This window comes from Ochotona curzoniae, unplaced genomic scaffold (assembly GCF_017591425.1).
Source record: "Ochotona curzoniae isolate NIBS_2020 unplaced genomic scaffold, NIBS_Ocur_1.0 scaffold_4701, whole genome shotgun sequence".
In the NCBI taxonomy this organism is placed as follows: domain Eukaryota; kingdom Metazoa; phylum Chordata; class Mammalia; order Lagomorpha; family Ochotonidae; genus Ochotona; species Ochotona curzoniae.
In genome coordinates this window covers 71,931,442-71,959,014 of record NW_024467122.1, presented here as the reverse complement: position 1 = coordinate 71,959,014, position 27,573 = coordinate 71,931,442, and the positions used below count along the sequence as shown (strand labels likewise).

The following is a 27,573-nucleotide window of genomic DNA, read 5'->3' as shown; positions in this document are numbered from 1 at the left end:
CTGTACCCTCTGTCATCTGGTCCACGGGAGGAGGACAGGGGCATCCTCCTGCCCTGACACTTCACACATCCACTGTGCTATCCAAGGCAACTCACTGGGAGCCTTCAACTGTGCCCAGCCCATCTGGGATCTGGGGGCACTGCCAGGCCACCACCATAGGGACCATGGCTGTAGTCTGGCAGGTGGGAGACCTGGCTCTTCAGCTCAGCGATGCTTCCCCAGGACGCGGTACTGTCTGTGCCCCCAAGCTTCTGGATCTTGGCTTCTCCCTCTGTGAAGTGGGGATGCTGTCATGGGGTAGGGCGAACACACAGGGTCCACCTGCCGCTCCTGAGGGCTTTAGGGGCTGTAGCAGGCATGGCTAGTTGCTTGCAGAGTCCTGTCTGAGCCTCACCGGTGCTCAACACAGGGCCTTGGGCTCTCAGCCAGTCCATTGGATGAGGTCTGCTCATCAGCTGGCGCCGAGGTGATGGCTAGAGCTCTGACAGCTGCTAATACGGAGGCCCTCTGTAAGCTGCTGGGACTCCAGACCACTCCATCCGGATTCCCAGAGGCCCCTGCCACATTAATCCCCACAAATGCCCTCACATCTGTCCTTTCCTTTCTGCCCCCACACCCCGCCAGGAACCCCAGCAGTCTCCCAGCCGGTCTCTTCATAGCTGTAGTATGGTACAGCTCTGCCACAGTTACCATAGCCACTGAGCAGCTCCACCAGAATCTTCCAAGCCATGGGCTTGCACAGGGACATCAAGGTCCTTCCCAGCTCTCTCCTTGCACTGCAGGGGTGCAGTGTCTCCCCACCACTTCCAGCACTGGAGAGCTTCCTAGCAAGTGGTGAAGACAGCCCAGTAAGACAGTTTGAGGGATGTGTGCAGAGCACAGGGTGGAAGGTGTCAGCCTGCACCTGCTGGCATGCTACAGGAGTACCTCAGCATCGAGCATTCCGTGGGTGCCAGGCACCGTGCCCCACGAGCTGGTGCTTAGTGGGGAGGCTCATGGAGGCCCAGAGAGTAAGTCTCACCCTGGGTCCCTTGTTCGGGGGGCGGGAGGGACACAGCCAAGTAAGACTCTGGTTTTAAGAGTCTGGGAAGCAACGTGCTCTCTGCCCAGCACCCCTACCCTGAGGGTGAGCCCAGCTGCAGCAGCTGGTGCAGCAGGAAGGGCTGGGAGGAGCAACGGTCAGCTGGGGCCTGGGCTGCTCCCTGGAGGGTAAAGGACATCCCTGTCAAGGTCACCCAGCTCCCCCGACTTGGTAAATTCTTGGTTGTCTCTGATAGGGCAAGGTTGGGGGCCTGCCTGCTGAGCCCAATACTGAAATGAACATTTACGTTTTGGTCCAGGCCAAATCCAGGAGACTAGAACCTCATCTAGGTCTCCCATACTTGGGCTACAGCCTGCTGCTTTTCCAAGGAGCATCAACAGGGAGCTGGATTGGAAGCAGAACAGCTGGGACTCAAACTGGCACTCTGACATGGAATGCTGGCATCTCAAGTGGAGGCTTCACCCACTGAAGCCCCAGTTATACTGGAATTATACTTGCTAAGCTACAGGCTGATGGGGTCATAAAAGGCAACGTCGCGTAGCTGTAGGGATGGGATCCTGTGGCGGCTGAGCTGGGGGAGCTGAGTGCGATCTCCAGGTGACAGTCGACTTACTGGGGATACACATCAGGGGTGTGGGGGTGGGGTGGGAAGGAGCCACTCCTACCCAGCAGGCTCAACCTGGGCGATGCCCCAACCCCAAGTCTCCAAGGCCTGAGTGAGGTTCCTCTCTGTCCCAGATGGTGAGGGATCAGAGGACCCCAGTGTCTCTTCTGGCCCCCACTGACCTGGCATGGACTTCCTGTCTGTGGTCCGCCGGGCCTGCACATAAGCCTGTTTCAGGCCCACCTGCTGCCCTGTGGCCTTGAGCCACCTCTGCCCCTGTCTGGGCCTCAGTTGCACCTTCTACACAATGGACCTCTGGGGAATCAGTGGGGATGGGCAGCAGCAGTGACCAGAGCAAGCAGAGGACCACTGATGGACAGCCCAAGGAATGAGAGGGCCTGTTTCTGGATCTCCCTATCTGGCTGTTAGAGGCATTGTTAGAAACACAGATTGTGGGACCAGTGTGGTGGTGCAGTAGACTAATCTTCTGTCTGCAGAGTCAGCATCCCAGATAGGCTCAGGTTCATATCCCGGCTGCTCCACTTCTGATGCAGTTCTTTATTTATGGCCTGGGATAGCAGCAGAGGATGGTCCAAGTCCTTAGGATCCTGCACCCACATGGGGAATCTGGAAGAAGTTCTTAGCTCCCAACTTTGGACTGGCCCAGTCAATGCAGCCATTTGGGGAGTGAACTGGTGGATGGAAGATCTCTATCTCTCCCTCTCTCTCTAACACTGAATTTCAAGTAAAATAAATACATCTTAAAAAAAAAAAGTGGGGGCCTAACACGGTAGCCTAGTGGCTAAAGTCCTTACCTTGCATGCACTGGGATCCCATATGGGCACCAGTTTGTATCGCAGTTGCTCCACTTCCTATCCAGCTCCCTGCTGGTGGCCTGGGAGATGTCACAGAGTCTTGGGACCCTGCACCCACGTGGGAGATTTGGAGGAAGCTCCTGGCTTGAGATTAGCTTTGGCTGTTGCGGCCACTTGGGAATTGAATCAGCAGATGGAAGATCTTTCTCTGTCTCCCTCTCTCTGTAAACCTATCTTTCCAGTAAAAATAAATACATCTTAAAAAAAAAAAAGAAAAGAAGAAGCAAATTGGCTTGGGTGTTTGGTTGGCTGGCAGCAGCTGCCGCTAAAGACGTCTGTGCCTTGGTTCAGTGCAGTGTGTGGGTTCGAGTCCTAGCTCGGCTTCTGATCCCAGCTTCTTGCTGACACACACTCTAGGAGACAGCAGGTGTTGGCTCCAGCACCCGGGTCCCTGCACCTTGTGGGTCCCTCAGCTTAAAGACAGATATTCAAAATGAGAGGCAGGGAGTGGCCAGCACTGGGGTGTAGCCACCAGCTGTGACACCGGCATGCTGTGTGAGTGCTGCTTTGAGTCCCGGCTGTTCCACTTCACCACACTCCCTTGCTAATGGCTTGAAGCAGAAGACAGCCCAAGTGCTTGGGTCGTTGCCCCCATGTGGGAGATGCAGTTGAAGCTCCTGGCTTCAGCAACGTCCAGCTCTGGCCATCTGGGGAGTGAGCCAGCAGGTGGGGAGATCTCTGTCTCTCACTCTGACTTTCAAAGTAAATAAATCAGTCTTGAAATCAGGGACTTACTGCAGGTGAGTGGCAGAGCTGAAACTGGAAGCCATGATGTCCTGGCCCTCCACGCCCCAGGTTTGAGGCAGGCCTCTCGATGTGGAAGATGCCCGCCCTACCTGCAGAGGGCCCGACAGGGGCGCATTCCTGTATCCCGCTGTGTGATGCTCATGGCCAGCGGGGGATTGCAGCGCATGCCCAAACCTCCTCTGCCTGTGTTTTCCTCATCATGGCGGCATTCCTCGGATTAACTTCTGCTCTATTTCCCAATTAAAGCCTGGCTCACGGAGCTGAGAACAACACTGCCCAACACTGCCCCTCCGGCCTGCGGTCTGCTCAGCGCAAGGAGGGGGAGAGGGCCTCTTTGTCCACGCCAGGGCCTCGCTGCCATCTTGGGAGCTCTGCTGTCCAGCTGCCCGATGCCTGATACTCCAACACTGTTCCTTTGCTCCTCTGCCTGGCTGCGTTGCACATACACACAAGGACCCCGATTACAGCACAGCGGGAGGTGTTAACAGGTCATGGTCAAGATGATTGATTCATCCTGAAAGAGCTTTGGGAACTCACTGGAAAGTGGGTCTTCCTTGAGAGAGAGTGGGTCGGGGAGATTAGAGAGGGGGAATGCAGTGATTGGGGTCGGAGCAGACGCCGATGCTCAGACTGGCCTGACCGGGTCACCAGGCACCACAGGGTTTGGTGGTGTGCAAGATGGAGCTACTTTCTCCCACACACCTTGTTACCACCCCATCCCTCCCGGCACAAGGTGGGTTCTTGCCCAAGGTCACCCTGTGGGTAACATGTGACGATTCTGCCAGTTCCACACCCAAACCGGCAGCCATCAGGGTCAATACCTAGTCCTGGGACTTGGTTCTGGTGACCAAGAGCACAAGAAGGGGCCGTGAGGGTCCTCCACTCAAGAAGATAGAGGGTCCCATCAATGACTGGGGTCTACCCTGGCGCCACTCTTGCATTGTTACAGACACTGGGACGCCCTGTCCTTCTCCTGCAGCATCTGTGCAGGGGACGGCCCCACACCTCTCCCCAGGCACCCCACCCGGAGCTTGGCTTCTTATCTGGAAAGCTTTGCCTGCCAGGCTGGATAGGGCGTGGTGGCCAAACAGGGACGCAGCACTACCGCCATCCCACCAGCAGAGGGCGGCGGCTGCACTGCGCTCGGAGCCCACTCCGGCGGCCATCAGCCACTGTGCCCGACTCGGGAAATCCTTCTTTACTTTGCAGTGGGAAACCCATCTCCTGGAAGCTTTGGTCAGAGGCACCTGCTCCTGGGGCTACGGGAAGGCGCAGACCTGGGGCCAAGGGCCCAAGGCACGTGCTTTTTTCTCCACGCCGGATCCCAGCATGATTTCCCCTGTGCCAGCGACTGTGGCCCCTAGCACCTGCAGCCTGCAGCGCACCTGTTCCCCTGCACCCCAGGCTGCAGCCTTTCTCCGCCCCTTGGCTGTGTGTCATTATTGTCAACTAGTTTATCTGCAATCCAGGGCACCCTCTCTGCCAACCGCCATGTCCACAGCCCTGGCTCCCATGGCCTTTTGATGCAGACAGAGGAGGGGCCGGCCCTAGCCCTGGTGGCAGCAGGTCCCTGCCTCATAGCCTGGAGATCCCCGTTGACTCTTTTGATTTCTTACTTTACCTTCCCTCCTCCCCAGGTCAATTTCCATTTCTCATTTGCCAAGGTACGGAAGCTGTGTCACGCAAGGTTTCCAGAACTCGTTTTGTTTGTCTGCATACTTAAAGCAGACAATCAGAGAGAAGCACAGACTAACTTCCCCACCCCAATCCCAATGGTAATTTATCAAGGGGGGTTCACTGTCCATTTTGGATACGTATGTACTAGGTGGGTGTATGGAGCATGGGTCCCCATCACACTGGGGCTGGGCACACACAGAACCCCCCTCCCCTGCTGCAACTCAAAGCCCACCTGCTGACACACACACCTGTCAGTGCTATAATCGAGCCCAGACAAGGCCTCTGGCTTCCCCTTGGGACTCCCTTGCTCTCTCTTGGGTCACCACAAGGAAGCACAAGTTGCCATTAGTGGGGACATAGGATCTACATAGTGCAGAGAAGGGTCCCTGTGGCCACAAACTAGTACCTTCACCATTAGAGCAAGCATGAGAGCCCCGTGACCCTCACTTCAGACGACGGCAGCCCCCATCAACAGCCACCTCTGAGAGACCCGAGTCAGCGCTGCCCATCTAATATTTGGGGAGACCTATCTTGCAGCAGGAAGAAACCCACACAGACTAATGTCTTTGCTGCGAGGGAGGCAGCACAGGCATTCTCACGTGGGCAGTGGAGACTCAGCAAACAAGCCAAGTGGATCAGACTGCCATCCCCCGTGGCTGGGGGTGCTGGGGATGTCCATGGCCAAATGTGCCAGCCCTCCCTGGTCCCACACAGAGGGTACAATCCTTGAGATTCCAGGGCTCCCTTCCTCATTTAAAGAAAAAAAATAATAAAAACAAACCCGAGACAATTGGAAAATGATTATTATTGTCTACAATTATGTTTTGACGCATGCCCCATTTCATGCCCAGATAAAGGGAGAGGTGGCTTTCCCTGTGCCACCCCCATCCTTGACATCACCGTTTGCAAGGCTGCGCTGTGTTCCACGGTACAGCTGTGCTGCCATCGAGGTGGGCTGAGGCAAAGAGATCTGTGGTTTGTACTACTCTAAGAAGCCTGTGGGAAGTATTGTCACTGAATTTCCTTATGTTTGTAACTATAAGAAATCATTTATGGACACAGAGATAGGGCGTCCATGTGGTGGTTTGCCCCCTAAACGGGCCAGGCTGAAGCCACGAGCCAGGAGCCTCCTCCAAGTCTCCTACATGGGTGCAGGAACCCCAACATCTGGACCGCTCTCCACTGATTTCCCAGACACATTAGCAGGGAGCTGGATCAGAAGTGGAGCAGCCAGGTCTTGAGCAGCATATGGGACGCTGGTGTCGCAAGCGATGGCTTAACCCACACACCACAAACCAACCCCACAAAATTGCTTTTTATTATGAATTCTAAAATGGCCTCCACCAACTCGACTAATTTGTACTCCTATCAGCCACTGAAAACGTTGGTGATGAAACAAAGTTCTGTAATTTTTGTTTCTTTATTTCTGGAGTAAAAGCTTCATTGCTTTTATGTGCAAACCTTTAATGCATACCGCGTTTGGTCTTCATCTGCTTGTTGGGTGTTGGCATTCATTTGCTTGTGGATTTCCCGATTATAGGAAGAGTTCATTTTTTTTTTTAACAGAGATGTTCAACTTGATCTTAACAACTTGCGGCTATTAGTGGAGGAGAGGTGTTAGCTCTGTATCAATTCTTCATTTCATTGATTGGCTTTTTCTGTGATCATCTACAAAAGCTAGTGGGTCTACATATTTTTTGATTGCCCTGCTAGGCTCCGCCTTCTTGGCTGTCTATGTTCTTACTAGCAGGAAACATCGGAGATTGATTAGGTGAGCCTAAAAACCATCCTTGGAGGGCTTTCTTCAGTGATGTTTTATTATTTAAAGGCAGAGTAACAGAGAGAGAGAGAAAGAGAGGAAGAGAATTTTCCAATCTACTAATTCACTGCCAAATTGCATGCAACGGCTGTGGCTGGGCCAGGCCAAAGCCAGGAACTTGGAGCTCCATACAGGTCTCCCACACAGGTGACAGGGGCCCAAGCCCTTGGGTCAGCTCTACTGCTTCCCTGAAGCATGAGCAGGGAGCTGGATCAGGACCTGAACCAGTGTTCATATGGAACACTGATGCTACAGGCAGTGGCTTAACCAGCTATGCCCCAACACCAGCCCCCAGTTCAGGGACATAATGACCTCTCAGCCCTCCTCCATGGGGAGTGTAGGTTCTGCACTCCTGGGTCTGTGCCTGAGGACGAGTGCCCCACTCCTGTGCTTGGACTGCGAGAACCACCAGACGCTTTATGTAGCCACTTCCTGCATCTGCTCCTGGCCAGACCAAGGCTCTGTCACAGCTTCCTCTAGCGAGCCTGCCCATTTGCGGGCATGTAGAGACCACGGATGTGTGAAGGCCAAAGGTCAACAGTGTCTGGGTTAGCCATGGTGGATGAGCCTGCCTCAGGCTTTGTAAGGGATATGTGGTTGCTTGTTCGCTTTGCTTAACTGCTCTGAAAAGACAACCCTGAACTTGAGACCATCTGGGGCTTCCCACGGCAGCAAGAGGAAAAGCCAGATTCACGCCAAGGAGTCTCAGGGACTGGGACATCTGTCCCTTTTGGTCTTCCCCTCAGTTCACCCACTCGCCTCTCTTCCATCCTGGGTCCTTGCACCTGCTCTTGGCTCCTCCCAAACACCTCTCTGCCATGCCCGGTGGCTGGCTGCTTCTTTCCCCTCTGTGGATGGAGCAGAGCCAGGGTGACCGCAGGTCCACAGGGAGCTCAGCCCCACACTAGCTGTTGTGGGGGACTACCCGCCTCCCAAGCACCTGCTGGGCAGGGTAGAGTCACTGCAGGTTATTAATAAGCAAACCGAGTTGTCCGACTGACTCAGCTGGAAAATGGCTGAGTCAGAGTTTTCGAGTTCACACCCCACGATCCTGGCTGCCACACCCTCACACTCTAAGTCTGCCCATGGTGTCTCTGTAATGGGCCTCCACAAACCACAGGTGGGGCCTACGGAGGCTGAGAAGGTACATCTGTGGGAGGAGTACAACTCTGGCCCCTCGACTCCAAGTGCGCCTGCTGCTAGCGGCAGACTACAGCCAGGCTGCCTGTCCTGGGGCGTGGGGTGGGGAATGTTGTCTAGAGGGCTTGCTGTCCACACAGGGTCCTCAAAGCTGGAGCGCCACAGGCAAGTAGACCTGGGGATTTGGTCACCAGGCCCAGCTGTCGGGGGAGGCAGGAGACAAAAGGACCAATGTGGCTTCAAGGTACCCAGCACTCCAGCACCCCAGGGCAAGAGCAGGAGTGCGGGCAGACAGAGGGTCCTCGCCATGACGGGGATGCAGCTGGAGAAGCAGGGTGGACCCAGGTGCTGGGTAGGAGGCAGCACAGAGAAGCGAACTGGGGTGGGTCGGGCCGGGTGGCCTCTCCCTGGGAGGGATGCAGAAGCCTTGGAGGGTTTCAGGGCAGGCGAGGGGAAGGAGTGGGAAGTGCTGGTTGCCCAGGGCTTTCAGCAGGCAGGGGTGACATGCGCTGTGAGCTGACAAGGGTGGCACCTCTCCCCACTCATGGAAGAGGCTTGGGCCTGACTCAGCCAGGGTCACACACCTGCTTCCTGGCAGGGCCTGGATTTAAATTTGCCATCACACTGTGCCCTGGGGAGGGGGAGGGGAAGGAGGCACATGGCCTGGCAGTTAAGAGGCCAGAGAAGGGGCTTGTGTTCCACACCGGCCTGCCTGGGCTCAGCGTCCAGGCCCTGGCTCCTATATCCAGCTTCCTACAAATGTACGTGCCGTAGCTGCAGGTGTTTTTGCCACCCACGTGGGAACCTAAGGTTGAGTGCATGCTGGCTCTGCCCAGCATCTAGAGGTCTCTCTCTGCCTCTCAAATAAATTAAAGAAAGAAAAGTTTTTAAAAACCCCATGGCCCCTTTATAATTCCCGTTGTTTGCTCAGTGTGGGGATCCTAAGAATACACAGTGCACCATGTGTAGATTTAATAAATTAGATGTACCAAAATAAATATGTCTTTTTTTTTTCACTTGAAATGCAGAGTTACAGAGAGAGGGAGAAAGAGAATGGGGGGGGGGGGGGAGTAGAGAGAGAGAGACTTAGAGGTCTTCCATGTCCTAGTTCATTTTCCAAATGGCTGCAGTGGCCAAAACTGGGCTCATCTGAAGCCAGGAGCTTCTTCCTAGTATCCCACATGGGTTTAGGGGCCCAAACACTTGGGCTACCCTCCACTGTGTTCCTAGGTGCATTGGCAGGGAGCTGGATCATAAACGGAGCAGCTGGGACCGGAACCAGAGCTCATATGGGATTCTAGCACTGCAGGCAGCAGCTTTCCCTGCTACACCACAGTGCTGGCCCCATTGGTTTGTCTTTGAACTCTATTTCCCATGAGCACCCTTGTAGCTCAAAATGGTGCTGCGGAGACCCCTCTGTCCACCACAGCACTGAGAGAGGCCAAAGCCCCATTCAGTTCTTTTCTTACGCATCTCCCCACTCCCACAGCACCCAATGTGCAGCCCCAGCACCCCAACACCTGCCTCTCTAAGTGTTGCAGGAAGAGCTCAGCTGAGGGGCTGGGGAGGGAAGGTCCTCTTCAGGACATGTTCTTCTGCTGGTCTAAGGCTCTGCCAGGAGCAGTGGGGTGGACAAGTGCAGCAAACAAAGAAAGGGGCACAGCAGCAGAAGATGCTGGGCCCCCATCACCCGTGTGGGAGACCCAGATGGCGTTCCAAGTTGTTGGCTTCAGCCTGGCCCAGCCCTGCTGCTGCTGCCACCTGAGGAGTGACCTGTGGATGGAAGATCTCTCCGCGTTGTCTGTCCCTCTCTCTGTTGCTCTGCCTTTGAAATAAGTAACTCTTTAGGAAGACAACAGCAACAGCATGGAAGAGGCAAAGGGAGCCACATCAGCCAAGTGCAAGAGCTTGTCTCCTAGAAGGCCCAGCCCACACAGAGCCCTGGAGGGCCCGGCAGGCCACCTGCCATCCCCTGCCATCTCACCTACCGCGGGCCTCCTCAGCTGCTGCCGCCCCTGTGACACGGAGGGCAGCTAACCAAAAGGCACCTGGGCCTCTCTGGAGCACTTTCCAGGCCTTGGGCTCCCCAGGAACCTCTCCTCCAGTTCAGACAAATGGGGCATTGGCTGTGGAGCATACTAAGAGGGCAGATGGGTTAGGGCTGCATTCACCACAGAGCTGTTCAATGTTGCAAATTGTTCGAAGTCAGTGTTTAGTAAGTCAGTGTTTAGTAAGTCAGTGTTCACCTTCAATGCACTGCTGTTCAAGTCAAGAGCAACCTGGGGCCAGTGCTGTGGTGCAGTAGATTAAGCCTCTGCCTATGGTGGCTGCATTCCATAAGATGCTGGTTCGAGTCCCGGCTGCTCCACTTCTGATCCAGCTCCCTATTTATGGCCTGCAGAAGCCATAGAGAATAGCCCAAGTGCACCCATGTGGGAGACCCAGAAAAAGCTCCTGGTTCCTGCCTTTGAATCAATCCAGCTCCCACCATTGTGACCATCTGGGGAGTGAGCCAGCAGATGGAAGATCTCTCTCTCTTTCTCTATTAAATCTGCTTTCCAAACAAAACAAAAACAACAACAACAAAAAAAAAACCTCTTAAAAAGAAAAAGACAAACCATCTTGATTAAACGCTCCCCTGTAGGTGACAGCCAAGACAGATGGGAAAGACACCGAGGCATAAAATGGCAACTACTGAGGCCAAGTAATCACTGCCTGTCCAGGATCCAAGAGCATCCCTGGAAAACCTGAGAAACCCCTGAAAGCTGCGACTACAGGGGAAGTGTGTGGCCAGTGAGGCTGGCGCTCTTCACTAGCTTCAGGAACTCCAAGGTTTAGGCAGGTACAACCAGGCACCAGCAGACCCAGTGGGGACGGAGTTCCAGACAGAACGCCACAAAGATTTAAACACCTGTAGTAAGAAACGCACAGTGGAAGAACCTTACCTAAAATTTTTAAACATGCTACAAAAGTGATTACAAAGACTAGAAAAAGTAAACAAGCCTCAAAGTCAGACTCAACATCATAAGCCTTGCCATTCTCCTTGATTTTCAAATTGAGCGTAATTGCAATGAAAACGTCAAGAAGATTTTTGGGGGGTAGCTATAGAAACAGACACTGGGATTTGGCCTGGCAGCCTCGTAGCTCAGCTTCCAGTTAGTATGCCCATTTGCACTTGGGTTCAAGCCTCCAGCTCCGGCTTCTGACTCCTGCTTCTGGCTCACACAGACCTCGGGAGACCCCAGGGATGGCTCAAGGAGTTGGGTTCCTCCCCACTGCATGGGAGACCTGGACGCTCCTGGCTTCAGCACCCACATTCATTGCAGGCATCTGCGGAGCGAATCAGCAAATGGGAACTCTCTCTCCTTCCTTTCTGCCTCTCCAATAAATAAACATTAAATTAAATACAGTAGAAAAATAAGCAGAAAGTGTCTGGGGAGGGATGGCGATGAGTGGTCACCAGCCCTGTGGGTATGAAAGCCTTAGTAAAGTAGGCTGGGCTCCCAGGGCATGGACAGGAAGACCAGTGGTAGAAAAAAGTGCAGAGTCCTTGAAACACCCCCACAACAGGCAAAAATGCAGAACGTGGCAGAGACTGCCTCTCAGACCTGTGCTGGGGGAAGGTGGCTTATCCACAACTCAATACAGTGCAAAACTGGTTAGCCACCTGGGAGAAATTAAGTTGAACACACACTTCACGTTGCACATCTAGATAAATTCTAGGCACATCACAAAGTCAAATATAAAATGAAATCATCGGAGTGCTGGAAGGCTCGGTGGGAAGATTACGTATCTAACAAAGGCCCAAGCCATTGAAGCTGGCAAGCTAAGAAATGATTAACAGAATTTACTGGTTCACTTTCCAGACAGCTGCAACCGCCAGCATTGGCCAGGCTGAATCCAGGAGCTTCATCTGAGGCTCTCCACGTTGCAGGCACCCACACAGGACACTGAGGTCTCAGGAGGCAGCTTCACATGCTATGCCACAACACTGTCACCCATACAAGCCTTTTTGTTGGTCTGTGTACACATTTTCTGTAACTGGTTTATGCAAAGTGGCTCCTACCAGCTAACTACGGGACTTTCAGTTGCTCCCCAATGTCGGCAACACCCAATGCTGTCAGGGTTTCAGGCTGTGGCGTTCCTGGCAGGTGCAGAGTAGTTCTGATGGGCACTTTCATGCTGACAAGCAGGTGAGAAGCAAACCAACAACTAAAGAGCAAGAAATAAATGCAAACCGACCTTAAACACAGAAAACCTCATTCTTATCAACTACACCAGCTGAACTTTTCCTTGAGAAAGGACCCAGGACTACTTTCACCCAATGCTTGTTCAACTCTGGCCCAAGTTCAAGTCTTGCTCATGTTTGAGTTACTCACACACCCTGGAGAGCACGCTCAGACAGCAAAGCCAAGGCCATCCTCCTGCCTGCCACCTGCCTGTTCACCTTCTTCATGGATCTTAATGACAAAAAGCTTAACCCACTGACACAGGTTGACTTACCAGATTTTTTTGATAGTTATTTCTTTCTTGTGTCCAGTTATGAAGCCTTTGCCTATGGCAACATCAGATAAAATGAGGGTATGTGTGTATGGCCATAAGCAGACATGTGTATGTGTGAGTATGTGTGTGCTTGTGCATTCATGAGTGTGCATGTGTATATGTGTGTGTGTGCATTGTATGTGTGTGTGCATGTGTTTTCTGTGGATGCACTGCACAGATTCCCTGAAACACTGCTGATGACACTGCAAACCTGGAAGCCTGGCAGAAGCAGGGCTTCACTGGAATGGTCCAAACACGTATGTGGGCTACATGGTGGCAGTGAGCACGAACGTGGAATTCTCGCTGTATGTGATAGGGCAAGACTCCCAAGATCTTCAGCTTCAAGGAGGAAAGCCAGAGGCACAGAGCATGATGCAGGCAGTGGGCCACTCTTGTGTGGACACGGACGTTGACCACATCTGCACGGAGCTGTGTGACACATGCATCGGCTCCTGGACACCTGCAGAAGTGCAACCCCTGAAGTCATATGCAAACAACGCCGCAGGAGCGTGGGAGCTCACCTACTCCAGGACAATGCTTAGAGGGGAAGTGACTCTGATTAGATCAGGTCACTAATGGAGCCTCCCCAGGATCAAAATCTGGTGACTCTGTGGGGGGTGGGATACACAATGGCTCAACTGGCTGACCTCTCCTATGTGTGCCCATTTGTGTCCCGGCTGCTCCACTTTCCATCCAGCTCCCTGCGTGTGGCCTGGAAAAGCAATCATGAATGACCCAAAGCCTTGGGACACTGCACCCACATGGGGGACCTGGAAGAAGCTCCTAGTTTTCGATTGGCTCAGCACCAGCCTTTGTAGCTATTTGGGGAGTGAACCAGTGGATGGAAGATCTTTCTCGCTGTTTCTCCTTCTCTCTGTAAATCTGCTTCTCCAGTAAAAGTAAAAATATATATATATTTTAAAAGGAGACACACACACACACAGAGCAGAGCTGTTAGACAGGCGTGCCCCTGCCAGATGTGACTGTGTGTAGGGACCTCATAGGAGCCTGGGTCATAACTCTGGACCAGAACCTGGAGCCAAAGCCTCTGTCTTCAGAAACTGATGGTCTCAGGCATTTTACTGCAGGAATGAGAAGCTAACTAGCACTGGGATATACAAGTGCAGGTGCAGCCAACCTCTTGGGGGGAGGGGTCACTTCTAGGACCCCTGCACTGACCCAAAGTTCCCAATCCTTCCCTCTCCAGAAATCTCTAAGACTAGCCAGGGGTGGGGAGCATGGAAAGGGTTAAACACCCAAGAGCCAGCAGCTCCCCAAACTCTGGCCAGCTCCTCCCCCTTCTACCCAGGTGGCTCCCCAGCCCTAGGCTCTCCCCTCCCCTCCTCTCCTCTCCTCAAAGCCCCCCTGGCGGCCTCAGACTGGAAGGAGGCACAGATGGCAGGCGAGGAGGGGGCCCCCAGCCAGGCTCACCCAGCTGTCGCTTTGGAGAGCACCCTGCATCTCGCTGTCTTCCTCCTCCTCCCTGAACCGACTGGGAGCCGGCCAGCCCGGCCCCAGCTGTTCCTCTGGCTGGTCCAGGACTCCCGTGGAACTGCAAGCTTCTGGGGCCTTTGTCTCCAGGCGAGAGACACAGACTCCCAGAACGTCCACACTGGAAAGATTGTCCAACATCTCGTGCTCCGCAGATGGGGAAACTGAGGCACAGATGGGCCAAGGGGACTGACGTGGGTCACAGTCTGTGGAGAGGGGTGAGGGGAGCCTGGGTAGTTTGCACCGCCCCTCCTCCCCACACTCCAAGCACAGCCAACCCCCTCTCCTGATGCTCTACAGAGACGCCCCCCTCCGATTTCATCTCAGGCCTCCTTTATCAGAGATCTGCCAGTTGGGGTGGGAGGAAAAGCCATGCACCCCAATGGGAAAGGCTGCAAGTTTTCTGTTGATAGCTGCAGGCAACAGACCCTAGTAAGGGTTGAGGGAACCTGCCATCAGAACATTCAGAGGTCTTTCCCACACCACCGGAGGCCACGAACCCAGAGCACTGTCCAGCCCGTCGCCCATTGGCTTGGAAACCAGGGTTGTGAATTACAACTTGCATTTGACCGTGTTACTTCCCAAACAAATGCACTCAGGGCCCAAACACCGCCTCACAATCACAATCTAGCTCACAGTTGACAAGCACATTTCCTATTGTTGGTTGTATCTATGGCTCTTATTTAATTAACTGAAGTTTTCCAAATGTTTTACCAAACATGGAGACTTCAACAGGTCATAGAAAAACAGAATTAAAGGCTGTTTGGAGACCTGGCACAACAGTGTAATGGTTAAGGTCCTCGCCTTGAATGCGCCGGGATCCCATATGGGCACTGGTTCTAATCCTGGCAGCTTCACTTCCCATCCAGCTCCCTGCTTGTGACCTGGGAAAGCAGTTGAGGACAGCCCAAAGCCTTGGGACCCTGCACCCATGTGGGAGTCCCGGAAGAGGCTCCTGGCTCCTGACTTCGGGTCGGCACAGCACTGGCCATTGTGGCCACTTGGGGAGTGAATCATCAGACAGAAGATCTTCCTCTCTGTCTCTCCTCCTCTCTCTCTCTCCTCCTCTCTGTACATCTGCCTTTCCAATAATAAATACATAAATCTTAAAAAAAAAGGCTATTTGGAGGAGGGGGCAGTGAGAGCATTTTTTCAGTATCTATGTTTTCAAATGGAGGCAGAATTGCTGTGAGATGGAGAGTGCTGAGGTGGAGTGGGGGTCAGGGTCCCAGATGGGGAAGATGTGCCAGGGCCCATCAGGGCATCGTGTATGTGACACACACGGAGGGGCTTGCTCCTGGCCTGGCACCTGCAGTGTGTGCAAAGACCCTTGCTGAGTCACTTGGAACCAGCGCTCCTCCAACTTCCTAAAAGATGAAGCAGGCATAGACCAGGGAAGTGCCTTACCCACACCTTGTGCCCAGCGAATGGCAGAACCAGGATTGGAACCCAGGCCCTGGGCACCCAAGCACCTGGCATCCTGAGGAGAGGGGGCACTTCTCACAGGAAGTCCTTCAGGATTTGCTGCTGCCTGGGGGTCTTCTGGGTGAGGCTTCCTGAGGGTTTGCTTCCCATATCCATTATCCAGCCTATGCAGCACAAACCAGCTGTGCAATCTTGAACAAGTATCTTGCCCTCTCTGGGCCTTGTAGGAGTTCTAGGTATTGCTGCCCCCTTTCTTCCTCCTCCGTGGTTTACCTGACAACCCACTGAGAAACTCCAGCACAGGTTGCTTAGCAACCGCAATCAAGGTCTTGGCCAAGCGGAACAGACAGGGAGTGGAGGAGAACAGAGAGATGGAGGCAGGTGTAAGAGGCTGGTGACAGTGCACACAACTCCCTCCTCCCTCCCCACATCAAGGTGACCTTCAGGATGGAGATGGGGGCAGGGACACGAGCAAGGCCATCCAAGCACCCCAGAAACTGCCCTGGGGCCCAGAGCCCTCTGTTGTTCTGGAAGCTGCAGCAGGAAGGGCCTGTGATGGGGTCTTCTGGTTCCCCTGGCTCTAGCAGAGAGGCTCTGCTTCAAGCCAGGCCACCTTAGTGCCACTCACCCTAGTCACCTCTGTTCCCTGAAGTGCTGGATCTCAGGCACAGCTGTTAGGGTTGCGGGCAATCCCCAGAGTTGCAGCCCTGAGCCAGTGAACCCCACAATCAGTCCCTGGTGGACCTCTCTCGGGGGCTTGTAGATGTACCTTGGGTGGACATTCTCCCTGCACATTGAAATTCCACTCCTTGGGGCGCCGGTTCTAATCCCGGCAGCCCCGCTTCCCTTCCAGCTCCCTGCCTGTGGCCCCGGAAAGCAGTCAAGGACGGCCCAAAGCTTTGGGACCCTGCACCCACGTGGGAGACCCGGAAGAGGCTCCTGGCTTCGGATCGGCATAGCATCGGCCGTTGCGCTCACTCTTCCTCTCTGTCTCTCCTCTCTGTATATCCGCCTTTCAAATAAAATAAATCTTAAAAAAAAAATGAAATTCTACTCCTTGGTGGCCATTGGCAAAGGCAGGGCACTGTTAACCCTTCACATCCAGGGAGAGGAGTCTGGGGCTCTGACAAGTGACAGAGGGCAAAGGTTCCCAACAAGCGGCTGGGCAGGTTGGGCAGGCAAGGCTAGGACCTTTCTGTCTGGGCTGGACTTACATGGGCACACATGAAAAGATGCCTGGAGAATGTAGCATTGTGCCCACGCCGACCGCAGTTGGGGCAGTGCCTGCACAGGCTCACGAGGGCACGGACTGGAGCACTGGGGGGCTTCAGGCGAGCTCAGGGCACGAATCTTCAGCTCATGCCAGTCCAACGGGCCTGTGCCTACTGGGAAGCCAGCCAGCTTCCGGGCTACCCTGGTTCCCACCAACCACTGCCTTACTCTGAAGATTAAACAGGGGGTGCTGCAACTCAGCTTTATTAGGCACTTGCTGTCTGCCTAACACTGTGGCAAAGCCTGGCTCTGCCACATCTCATGGAACCCTGGTGACAGTCCAGCTCTAGGGAAGTAGGCAGGCCTGGGGTGTATCGGGGGTACAGCTCCTTGTTCCCAGGGGTTCCCCTGCTTTGAGTACCCAGGCTGCAGTAACCAACTTACACCTTGCACACTCACTGCTTCTCCTTAATCACCAGTGCACCTGTGAGCCAGGAGCCATTACTATTGTACAAACATGCCAGGGCCAGGGTGGTCATGGGCCTAGGGAGGGTTTCATAGAGAGGGATGGAGTTGTGAGGCCTTGGAAGGGAACGGAGGGGCAGAGCAAACGAGAGGCAAACTGGGTTAGAACCCAGCAGGCATCTTGGGCAGGGTGACAGTGTGCACAGCTCTCAGAGTGACCACTGCCTGGAGCCGCAGCTGAGAGTCACAGGGCGCACTGTGAGGGGTGCGGAGTCTGACCCCCCAGGGCGCCCAGCAATCGGGCCACAGCTCCATATCCTGCACCCCTTAGCCTTGAATTCAAATAAAGGAACTGCACTTCCAGTTCTGTGTAGAAGCTTGCCTCTCACTTCTCTCAAAAAAAAAGCCATTCTTCCAAAAAAGGGAAAAACAGGAGGCAAAGCTGTCAATCTCAGGCCTCCATCAAACCGAGTGAAGTTGGGACTTGTCCCTCTCCCCGCTTTCTCCCAAAGTCACTCACTGTACGTTCAGGCTGTCACCTGCTTTGAGATGCAAATTGCAGCAGGCTTGTGAGGCAGCCAGAAGAACAAAGGACGACTGAGGGAAGATCTGCAACATGGATTTGGAAGATGTTCTCTGAATTCCCCCCACACACACCTTACACACACACTGACGGGGAGCAGGGAGAAGGCCTGGGGTCTCCCAGTCGGGGGGCTCGATGCTAGCTAGCTGTGGGGGGGAGCTTCGGACCTGGGACTGCACCTAAGGCCTCAGCCTGGGCTGGGCATCTTCTCTGCTTCCTTTCTCATGATTTCTCAAGCACAATGGGCACCATGGAGGAACCGGCCCTTCTGCTCCTGGATCCAGCTGTAAGAGCAGCTCAGGCCACGGGGCTCAAAGGAGAGGATGTGGTCTCCTTCAGTCTAGGCAGCCCCTGCAGGATCCTGGAGGGGAGGCACTGCCAGCTCAGGGGAGATGGAGCCCCAGGTCAGCCCTGTGCCCCATTGTAGAGTAGCCACACTAAACGGGAGTCTGAGCAAACCAGAAACGGCCCTTGTGGTCCAGGAAAGGCCACCAACTGGACTGAATTCCAGGCGGACAAGGACTTGGCTTTGCATCTGGAGGCAGCTTCGGCCTAGAACCATGATTGAACTACAACAAGTGCCTGATAAGATGGACAGAGAGATGGACCAATTGTCTAGAAAACAAGGAAGAGGTGGGCGGGCATTTGGCACAGAGGTAAAGTTACCACTGGAGATGCCCTCATCTCACATCAGAGCACAGGACTGCAGCCCCGGTTCCTTCCCTTGCAACCCAGCCTCCTGCTCAGACACAGCCCAAGAGATGCTGGCTCCAATGCTTGAGTCCTTACCACTGCCATGGAAAACTCAGTCCTCCTGGCTCCAGTCTGCCCCACCCCCTCGGGTATCTGGGGGAGTGAACAAGTGGATAGAGAATCCCTCTCTGTCTTTTCTGCACCTTTCCCCGTCTTTGAAATTAAATGAAAATAATGCTCTTAATGAAAAAGTAAAGAATGCAGAGGTAGGAAAGCATTCCAACAGTGTAAGACACCTCTGGATGGGTACCAGAGCACGGAAGGGGTAGGCTGGCAGCATTGAGAGGGCCTTAAGGGGGCAACAGGAGCCTTTCTGTATTCTGTACTCTGGGAGAACCCAGGTGAAAGCAATGGTGTTGGAAAGGAACAGGTCGTTAGGGCTACAATGAACCCCTGAGGTCATGTGGTCCAAAACCCTGGCACCATGCAGAGAGCCAAGCTGGTGGCACAGGAAGGCTGAGTGGTGAGGCAGAGAGCTGTCTTGGAGAGCCTCTGCCGCCGGCCGCTGCCCTGCGCCGCCTCCTGCTCCAGGTCCTGCCCTTCCCCTGCACTTTTGCCCCTCTCTGTGCTGCAGCTCATCTGTACCCCGCTCACCCCTGTAGAGCCACTCCTGCGGAAGCTGCCCAGCAGTGATTAGGCCTGTGATACCCTGGGGCCAAGAAGGTGTTGCTGCCCCCATGGTCTCTGATTCTGTGCAATGCACCTGCTGCAAAACTCCCTCTACCCAGCAGGGGGCAGGTTCCTTGACCCTGTCAGGGAACACCTGCTTACCAAACCCAGGCACGCCTGCCTGGCCCCTTACCAACCTCAAGGCTCTGAAGGATTGATGCAATCCACTCTAGTCTCCTGCTCTAGGGCGCCTCCCCAGCCTCTCACTGCTGCTGTTGCCATGGAATCCTTCCTCTCTCTCTCTCTCTCTTTCCTTCTCTTCCGTTCTCCCTTCCTTCTTCACATGGGAAGTCCGTGCAAATCTGCTGCTCTTGCCTGGGATTGAGGAGCCTGCTCTCCTGGCTTCCAGTGTCCAAGAAGGGCTCACAACAGCTGGGTGCCAGGAGAACCCAGAACACTCCTGATTCCTGGCCAGCATTTGTGCCTCTTCCTGCCAGTGCCATTTGGGGTACCAGGCAGCTGGCTACAGCTTAGGCATGAGAAGCTGAGCTTCCAGGCCTGGCCTGGGTCTGGGAAAGGCAACAGGGAAAGGGTTGGGGCACCCTGGGTTAAGCCCTGGGATGGATCAGCTGCTGGGCACAGCGCCTCATCTTTGGAATCTTTCTAAGGGCCCCCCACCCAAGCTGTGCCAGGAACCAGAAATCTGAATGCTCCCCCATCTGCATCTTAACATTCCAGTCCGTGCCAGGGGAGTTGGCAGCTGGCTTTGGTCTTCTTGGCAGAAGCCTGGACATGAGCTCCGACCAGCGAAAGCAAGCCTGCTCCTTCAAGATCTGCCAGCTAGAAGCCTTGTGCTCATCAGCAACGTGGCAGTGAGTGAGTCATGGGTCCAGAACCAAGCAAGCTGGTATTGATCCAGCTACTGCGCTGACTGGGCAGCACGCTTCAGGCTCAGCTCCTGCCTGGTCTGCAGACTCAGCCTCCCCCAGGGGCCGTCCCTACCTGCTGGGGGGATCTGTTCAGACAAGAATCCTTAGAACTGGCAAAGTCAAACATCACAACTGCTGTTGCTCGTTCTTCTGGACACAGATCCTCTGACTTTGCAGAAAAAAGTGATCCCCCAAATATCGAGACCTCAGACCAGCTGGCTTAGGGAGAACAATCTAAAGGACTTTACAAAGCTTGGGGATGATGCTTAATATGCAAACACCATGCCTGGGTTTCAAAATTCTTTGCACCCAACTGAGTTGTTTATTTTGTTCACTGTCTCTGCAGTGCTCTCATAAAGGGCAAAAAAAAAGCTCCCTCATAACATCCCAAAAGGCTTGGTTTCAGGCAGGGATTTGGGGATCCTGAACCTTCCCCCTTGCCCAACCTCCCAGTGTCCCAGTAAAGCAAGAGGGGAACCAGAAGTGAGCCCTGACAGTAGAGGGACAAGAACACACAAAAGAACCAGCAAGGGTGAGGTGTTTCTGAGGCTGCAGAGGAGCAAAGGGAGGGCTGAGTTCATGCCCACCCCCGGAGCATGTCGGGGTGACCATCCTCTCTGTGTTTGCATTCACTATTACGGAAAACTACCTTCAAGGGGAGATCCTATCAGGAGGGAGCTGGAGCTAAACATAGGATAAATTTCTTCCTCCTAGAAAATTGGCCAGTGTGCAACAGCTCCGGCCCTGCTGGATATACAAGGGGGGGCTCTGAATTTAGAGCTAAGGTTATTAACCGTTCTGCCCTCCTTGCCTGCAGGCTCAACCCCGGATGCAAGGGGCAGCACACTGTCAAGTGTGAAGGACAGGGCTTGGTCCAGATTCCTAGGCAGCTCCTCTTTGCCCAGTTGAACCCTTGTCCATGTAGACTGCTACCACCGGGGTCCTTTCTCATGCTCCCACCCTGCCAAGGGCTCCCCTCTCCACCAAACCCTCTCCCCATGGCTACTTCAAGTTCCAACTGAATGCCAGATTCTGGCACAAGCACTGGGAGCAGTGCTGAGTGCCCAAGTGCATGGCAGATACAGGCAGCAGATCCATTCCGGGCCAGTGCTGCAGCGTAGTGGGGAAAACCATGGCTTGGGAGTCCCAGATCCCATATCAGAACACTAGTTCAAGTCCCAGCTTATCCACTTCCCATCCAGCTCCCTGCAGATGCATCTGGGAAAGCAGCAGAGGATGGCCCAGGAGCTTTGGCCCCTGCTACCCATGTAGAACAAGATTGAATTCCTGGTTCAAGCTGGCTTCCACCTGACCCAACCCTGGCTGTTTCAGCCATCTAGGGAATGAATCAGTGTATGGAAGATCTCTCTCCTTAATGAAGGTTGTGCTTTTCAAATAAGTAAACAGATGATAGATAGATAGATAGATAGATAGATAGATAGATAGATAGACAGATAGATAACAGAGTGCAAAGCAATCCTGAGCCTGACCATTCAGGAATGACCATTCCAGCTTCCTCACTTTTGCTGACTGCACAGGATCCCTCCATGTGGATGTCCCAAGCCCTAAGTCCCACTTCCTTCTTCAGACACCTGAAAGGCAGTAGTTCACTGCTTTTTCACTATTCCAAAGATGTTGCACAAATCACTGAGTACTTTTGTGATGTGAAAATTTAATATGAGTGAAACAAGAGAAGTCAGCTGGGAAGGTAAGTCATTGCTCTCATGCTAATCAGACGACACAAAATAGATCACGAAAATGAATCCAATTGAAGACACTTGGCTAGGTGTCACATATTTCTTTCTTTTGAAAATAAAATGTATTTACTTTTATTTGAAAGGCAGACTTATAGAGAAAAGGAGAGATAGAGAAAAGACCATCCGACTGCTGGTTCTCGCCTCAAACGGCTGCAATGGCCAAAGTGGAGCTGATTCAAACCCGGGAGCTCCCTCGGGGTCTCAAGGACTTGAGTCATCCTCCACTACCTTTCCAGGTCAGAAGCAGGGAGCTGGATCGGAAGTGGAACAGCTGGGATACAAACTGGTGCCCACATGGGATGCCAGCAATGGCAGACAGATGAGCCTGTTGAGCCGGCCCCAAGAGATCATATTTCTAAGAGGGGAATTTCAAAAAGTTTGTGGAAAAATATAACTAAGATATATTTATCTTGCTGCAAAAAGCATTTTAAAATCCACCTTTTGTTGTGGTTTTTTATAGTATACCTCTTTCATGAACTTTCTGAAGATTTCTTGTACACAGCGCATCTTATACCCTGTCAAGAGTACTGTATTTTCTAGGGGCCAGTGTTGTGGTGCAGTATGTTAAGCCACCGGCATCCCGTTTGAGAGCCAGTTGGTGTTCTGGCTGCTCCACTTGGAATCCAGCTCCTTGCTAATGCTCCTATGAAAGTGGCAGAAGATGATCCAGGTGCTTGGGGCCCCATACTCATGTTGGAGATATTTAAAAAGTTCCTGACTTCAACCAGAATTTACTAGCAGATGTTTGGGGAATGAACCAGCAGATGAAAGATTCTCAATGTCTCTCTTCTCCCTTCCCTTTCTCTTTCTGTAACTTTCTTTTAAATAGCTTTCTGTTCTTCTTTTTAAAACACTTTCTTTTCTGTAGTTCACAAGTGTTTATAAAAGCTGGTCACATTCCAGACCAGCGTTGCTAACAGCATAGAAAAACTTTGTTATAATTACGCAACCGAGAGGAAGCAGTTAGGAACTTTCGAGCAATGATAGAAAAAAATATATTTCTGTTGATACTTTAAAGGAATCAAGAAAGTATTTGGCACAGAAGTGTCCCGTGCACACCCACACCCCATATCAAGGGTTTGCATCCAAGTCTGGCACCAGTCCTGGCCCCAGCTTCCTGTTGAGGCACAGCCTGGGAGGGAGTGGGTGCTTGGCTCCTGACCACCCATGGGGGATACCTGACCTGAGGTCCAGGCTTACTGGTTTCAGTGGTAGCTGCTAGGGGGCCTTGTGGGAGTGATCCAGCACGTGGAAAACCTCTCCTTGTCTGTGTATTATACATGATGAACATTTCTGCAGAATGGATTCTTGAGGTGAAAGTGCATCTCTGAACACAAGGAGAGCCTGCCAAACCGCCCCACTTACGTCCGGCCAGGAGAGATTTGAACCATCTCATGTAGCCATGCTGAACACGGTCGCACACCTGTCACCATCCCACTGTGGCCATGCTGAAGACAATCCCAATGAGCAGGTTAACAGGCACACTTTATCTCCTGGGGATTGCCTGTTCCTACAGCTTACCCATTTTTCGGGTGGGGGGAGGTTCTTTTCCTTATTTGCTTCTTTAAGAATCTTCATAATTCTAGATACAATTTTTTTCCTATTATATTCTGCAAATATTGTATTCAGGTGTGTGGTGTTTTTGAAATTTGTTTCATTAGAGTGTACTCACTTTATGTTTGAAAAAAAAAATTAACATCTTCTAGGGACTGTTGTTGTGGCACAGCGGGTTATTCAGAGCCAGGTCCTACCCCAGTTTCTCCACCTCCTACTAACACACCTGTGAAGGCAGTGGGAGGTGGCCCAAGTATTTGTGAGCCCCTGACTCCTGACTTCAGCCTGACCCAGCCACTGGGGAATGAATCCGCAGATGAAAGCTCTCTCTCTTCCCTCCTCCCTGTTGCAATGCTTTTCAAATAAATAAATCTTCTAAAAAACAAGAGCGATTCTGAACTGCTCATCCTGTCCTGAACATCTTTGGGGATTCTCGTTTTGCTAGGGAAGCCTGCCTTGCTGCACGATTTTTCTATCATTGCTCGATTTTTGAAATGCTCCCCTTTCTTCTAATGCATTGCAGCTTATCTTTCCCCCTTTAAGGCTTAGATCTTTAGTCCATCTGCAAGCAATTTCGTCATGAAGGGAGGCACTGACAGTTGACCTTTGTAAGCCACGAAGTGAGGTATGGCAGGGTGCCGGCTGTGGAGCTGGAGCCGGGAGAGAAGCGGCCCACGGGTTTTCAGCGCACGGTGGATGCAGGGCGCTGGGCCAGTCCGCAGGTCGACAAAGGCCAGAGGTCACTGGCTTGGGCCAGCAGGCAAGAAAGAAGGCAGTTTTGCTGCCTCTGCAGTGGGGGAGGGTTGCAAAGTTGAGAAGCTCAGCAAACAACTTCCCCACCCACCTAAAAAAGTGACCAACCACCACATGTGTAAGGGGGTTCACCAGGAACCCTCACATCCCCTGTTCTGCCAGGCAGCAACCTGGTTTTAGCACGACAGGGTGCAGAGGCCACGAGCCTGGTAAGTGGCAAAAGTCAGACCACCTGCTGCCAAGTCCCCACTGCTGCCCGAACTCTCGAGCTGTCTCTCCCTATCAGGTTCTGTCCCCCCGTGTCCCTGTCAGGCTCTGTCCCCCATGTCCCTGCAGGCTCTACCCCCCGTGTCCCTATCAGGCTATGTCCCCTGTGTCCCTGCAGGCTCTACCTTCCCCCCCCACCCCGCCGTGTCCCTGTCAGGCTCTGTCCCCCATGTCCCCGCAGGCTCTACCCCCCCGTGTCCCTATCAGGCTATGTCCCCCATGTCCCTGGAGCTGACCCCTGTGGTGGAAGGAAGCACTGCCCTAAGCTTTGTCCAAGCCTATGCCCCGCACTGCCCCACACCCATGGGAAGGTACGGATGAAAGCTGCTCCACCACCAGCTGCCAACAGAGTAGAGAACCAGGGCTTCCCTTTGCACACATCTGCCCCCTCTTATCTGGCCAGTGCTCTGGCCCAGGGTGGGAGTGCGGATGAGTTAGGATGGGAAGGGGGAACTCAGGCATAAACACGGGGACTGACAGCGAGCACCTTCCCTGAGGCGTGGGACCTCCCACGGGCCTCTGGGGACTCCGCCTGAACTGCTGCAGTTTAAAAATTTCATGATCCAGTCTTTGCAGATTTAATCAGCTCCGTGCACGTAGGCAACCAAGCATGCATGGGTGGGGAGACCTGGAGGCACGAAGCAGGAAGCAGGGAGCAGGGGGACCATTTCCAAGCTCTCCCCAAGCCAGTCCTACAGCTGGCCAAGGCACCCAGGGCTGGATCTTTATCCAGCTGCATACACAAAGGACACCCAGGGTGCAGAACCATAGAGCTGCACCTGGTCTTGGGACATGGTGTACCCCATTCCCTCATGCCTGTGGACACCTCGTGCCAGGCTCTGGAAAGCCATCTCAAGCCTCCCACATCCTGTGGTCACACCTTGGGGAAAACCCCAGGACCACCCACCCACCTACCTGCTCCAGGGGGATGACGAGGAAGGAGCCGCCCCCCGCGCTCTCAGTGACGATGGCCAGGAAGCGGGCATTGACAGCGCAGAAATGGTTATCGTGCACATTCTTGGTGATTGGGATGCCGTCAAAGCAGTGCTCGCGGTTGGCCACCTTCCCGTAGACGTTTCGGAACTTGGAGCTGCGGTACTGCGGACGCCAGGACATCTGTCGGGGTCAGAGAGACGCTGGTCAGTCTGGCTGTGACGTCGTGAAGGGCCCAGGCACTGGCAAGAGGGGTGCAGCAGGTGGGCAAGCCCCGATGGCAGCCCCCAACCCATTCCTCCTGCAGGAAGGAAGTTCCGGGACCACCGTGTGTGCACTGCTCACCTGAGGACTCAGCCTTTGGAGGAAGTCCTCCAGGGACCGGGCCGAGGCTCTCAAACATTGCCTGCATCTGGTCCACGGGTCCTCCCTACCTTCTGGAAAGGTGGCAGGGCCCTCCCACCACAGGGAAAAGCAGCACCGCAGAGGCACTGCCTCCCACACTCTGAAACTGTGCTCAGGTTCATGTTCATAAAAATGGGGGTTATAGGGCTACAATGCTGATGGCAGGGCCTGGGAGGAGGAGGGCGTCCCTCTGTGCTCCAGGGAACCTGTCACTCAGCATCTCCTCCTCTGGTTCTGCAGTGTCCAGTGCACAGACAAGGCCATCCCAGCTTTCTCTGGGTCCTGTACATCACCATCATTGGGCACAGAGAGGTCAAGTGACTTGCCCAAGGCCACACAGTCAAGTAGGACCATGAAGACTGACAAAGATCCAAGAGTCCCACCCATGCCCTTCTGGGGCAATGGGAGGCCAATGGATCACTTCTGATTAGAAGTACTGAATCCTGGGTCCCAGTCCAGACTCTCAGTCCAATATTTGTGGGCGAAGAGAATGGGAGCCCCAGTTGCACGAACCATTTCAGTCCAGTTTCCTTGCCCATCCTCTGGCTGGGATGGAACCCCATTTACATGTAAAAGCACCTGTTCTAGAGAAAGGGGCAGGAACCCTCCATAGCCCTCCACGTTCACCCAGGACAACATGGGTGCCAATCAACCCATAAGAGATGTTTCTGCCTCCACCGGTGCCCGCCCCTGGCTGGGCCCAGAAGTGCAGGTGTGGTTGGCTCTATGACAGAACAGGCAACTCTCCATGGAGTCCGGCTTCGCAGTGGTGGGGGAGTTCAGACCTGGGTCATGGCTCCTGGGGCAGACATGCATCACAGGGGCCACCTGGTGTCTAGAGAGGTTCACTGGCGTGCTCTGAAATGAACATGCCTCTGGCCCCACAGACATTGCCCTGATCTCTTTCTGATGCGCCCGAGATACCTCCCTCCCACATCCCCGGACTGCAGGGGCAAACTCCAGTCTTCCCTGGAACTTCCCAAGCTAGGGAGTGGGGTGAGGGGAAACACTCAGAAGGAAATGCCTCCATCCACTCAGGAAACCAACTCCGGGAATCTGAATGACAACAAAGCCTTGCCCTGATTTCAACCAAGCCAGGAGCTGAGCCTCAGAGGAAGGCTTGGAATCCAACACAGAGAAGCTCGGGAAGGGCACTCACCTTCCTACAAACCCTCCTCCTCTAGCTCCACAACTCTCCTCCAGGCGCCGAAGGCCAGCTTCATTCCAGTGGGGCCAGGCCCCAGCTCCCCACATCTCCCTACCCACAGCGCACCCCTCTTCGCCTGCCTTCTCTGCTCTGAGCCCTGTCCTAGGCCCTCTGGATCAAGTCATGCTAGAGAGATGAGAGCACAGGATGGGGGGCCTGGTGGGTCCCTGAGGGCTCCCCAAACACAGGCCCAGGTCCCTCTACCTAACACAGAGGTGACCTTTTCAATTCATGCTGTCACATGTTTACTTTGACTTGCATTAGAAAAATAAAACAGATTGTATGTCAGTTGGAGAACTTCATAAGAGCTAAGGGGAAGAAGAGTGAATTAGCAGGAAGAATACACTCACTGCGGGTGATTAGTGGACTTGGCAAGAAAGTTCCCTCTGAGCAGGGAGGCAGTGTACCCCTTCCAGGTGGAACAGGCCAGATTGCACAGTTCCTGCTGCAGAGAGAGGAGGTGCTGGGCTTGTTCACTCCAATTCCCAGCTGGTGCACAACAGTGGGAGGGCTGTTCCCCTCCTACACCAGGCCTGGTTCCAGGTGGACCTCCGGGGTCTGAAAGCAGCACCTGTTGCTGGGCACCTTGTCCCTGCTTGTTCCAGGTTAGCCCTTTGTGAAGGGGAAACTATGTGGAGTGTCCACCCTGTGATGGCAGGGCCTGCTCAGTACAACTGCAGGATGGTTTGGGTCCCCTCTTGAGCCAGCCCAAGCACCCCCTGAAGGCAGCCCAGCCTGCTGGGGAGATAGACAAGGACAACTCTGTCCTCCCCAGGACAAGCAC

At 53.7% G+C, this 27,573-nt stretch overlaps 1 protein-coding gene across 1 annotated transcript in view; it reads right to left on the bottom strand.

Moving 5' to 3' along the window:
• CORO2B (coronin 2B) overlaps positions 1-25,369 on the bottom strand; it is a 49,774-nt gene extending 24,405 nt beyond the window's left edge. The window contains exon 1 of the mRNA XM_040969397.1: positions 25,160-25,369. Coding sequence (XP_040825331.1) covers positions 25,160-25,360 — 201 coding nt within the window. The 5' untranslated portion in view covers positions 25,361-25,369. The remainder of the gene's footprint in view (positions 1-25,159) is intronic.
• Between the last annotated feature and the right edge of the window lie 2,204 nt (positions 25,370-27,573).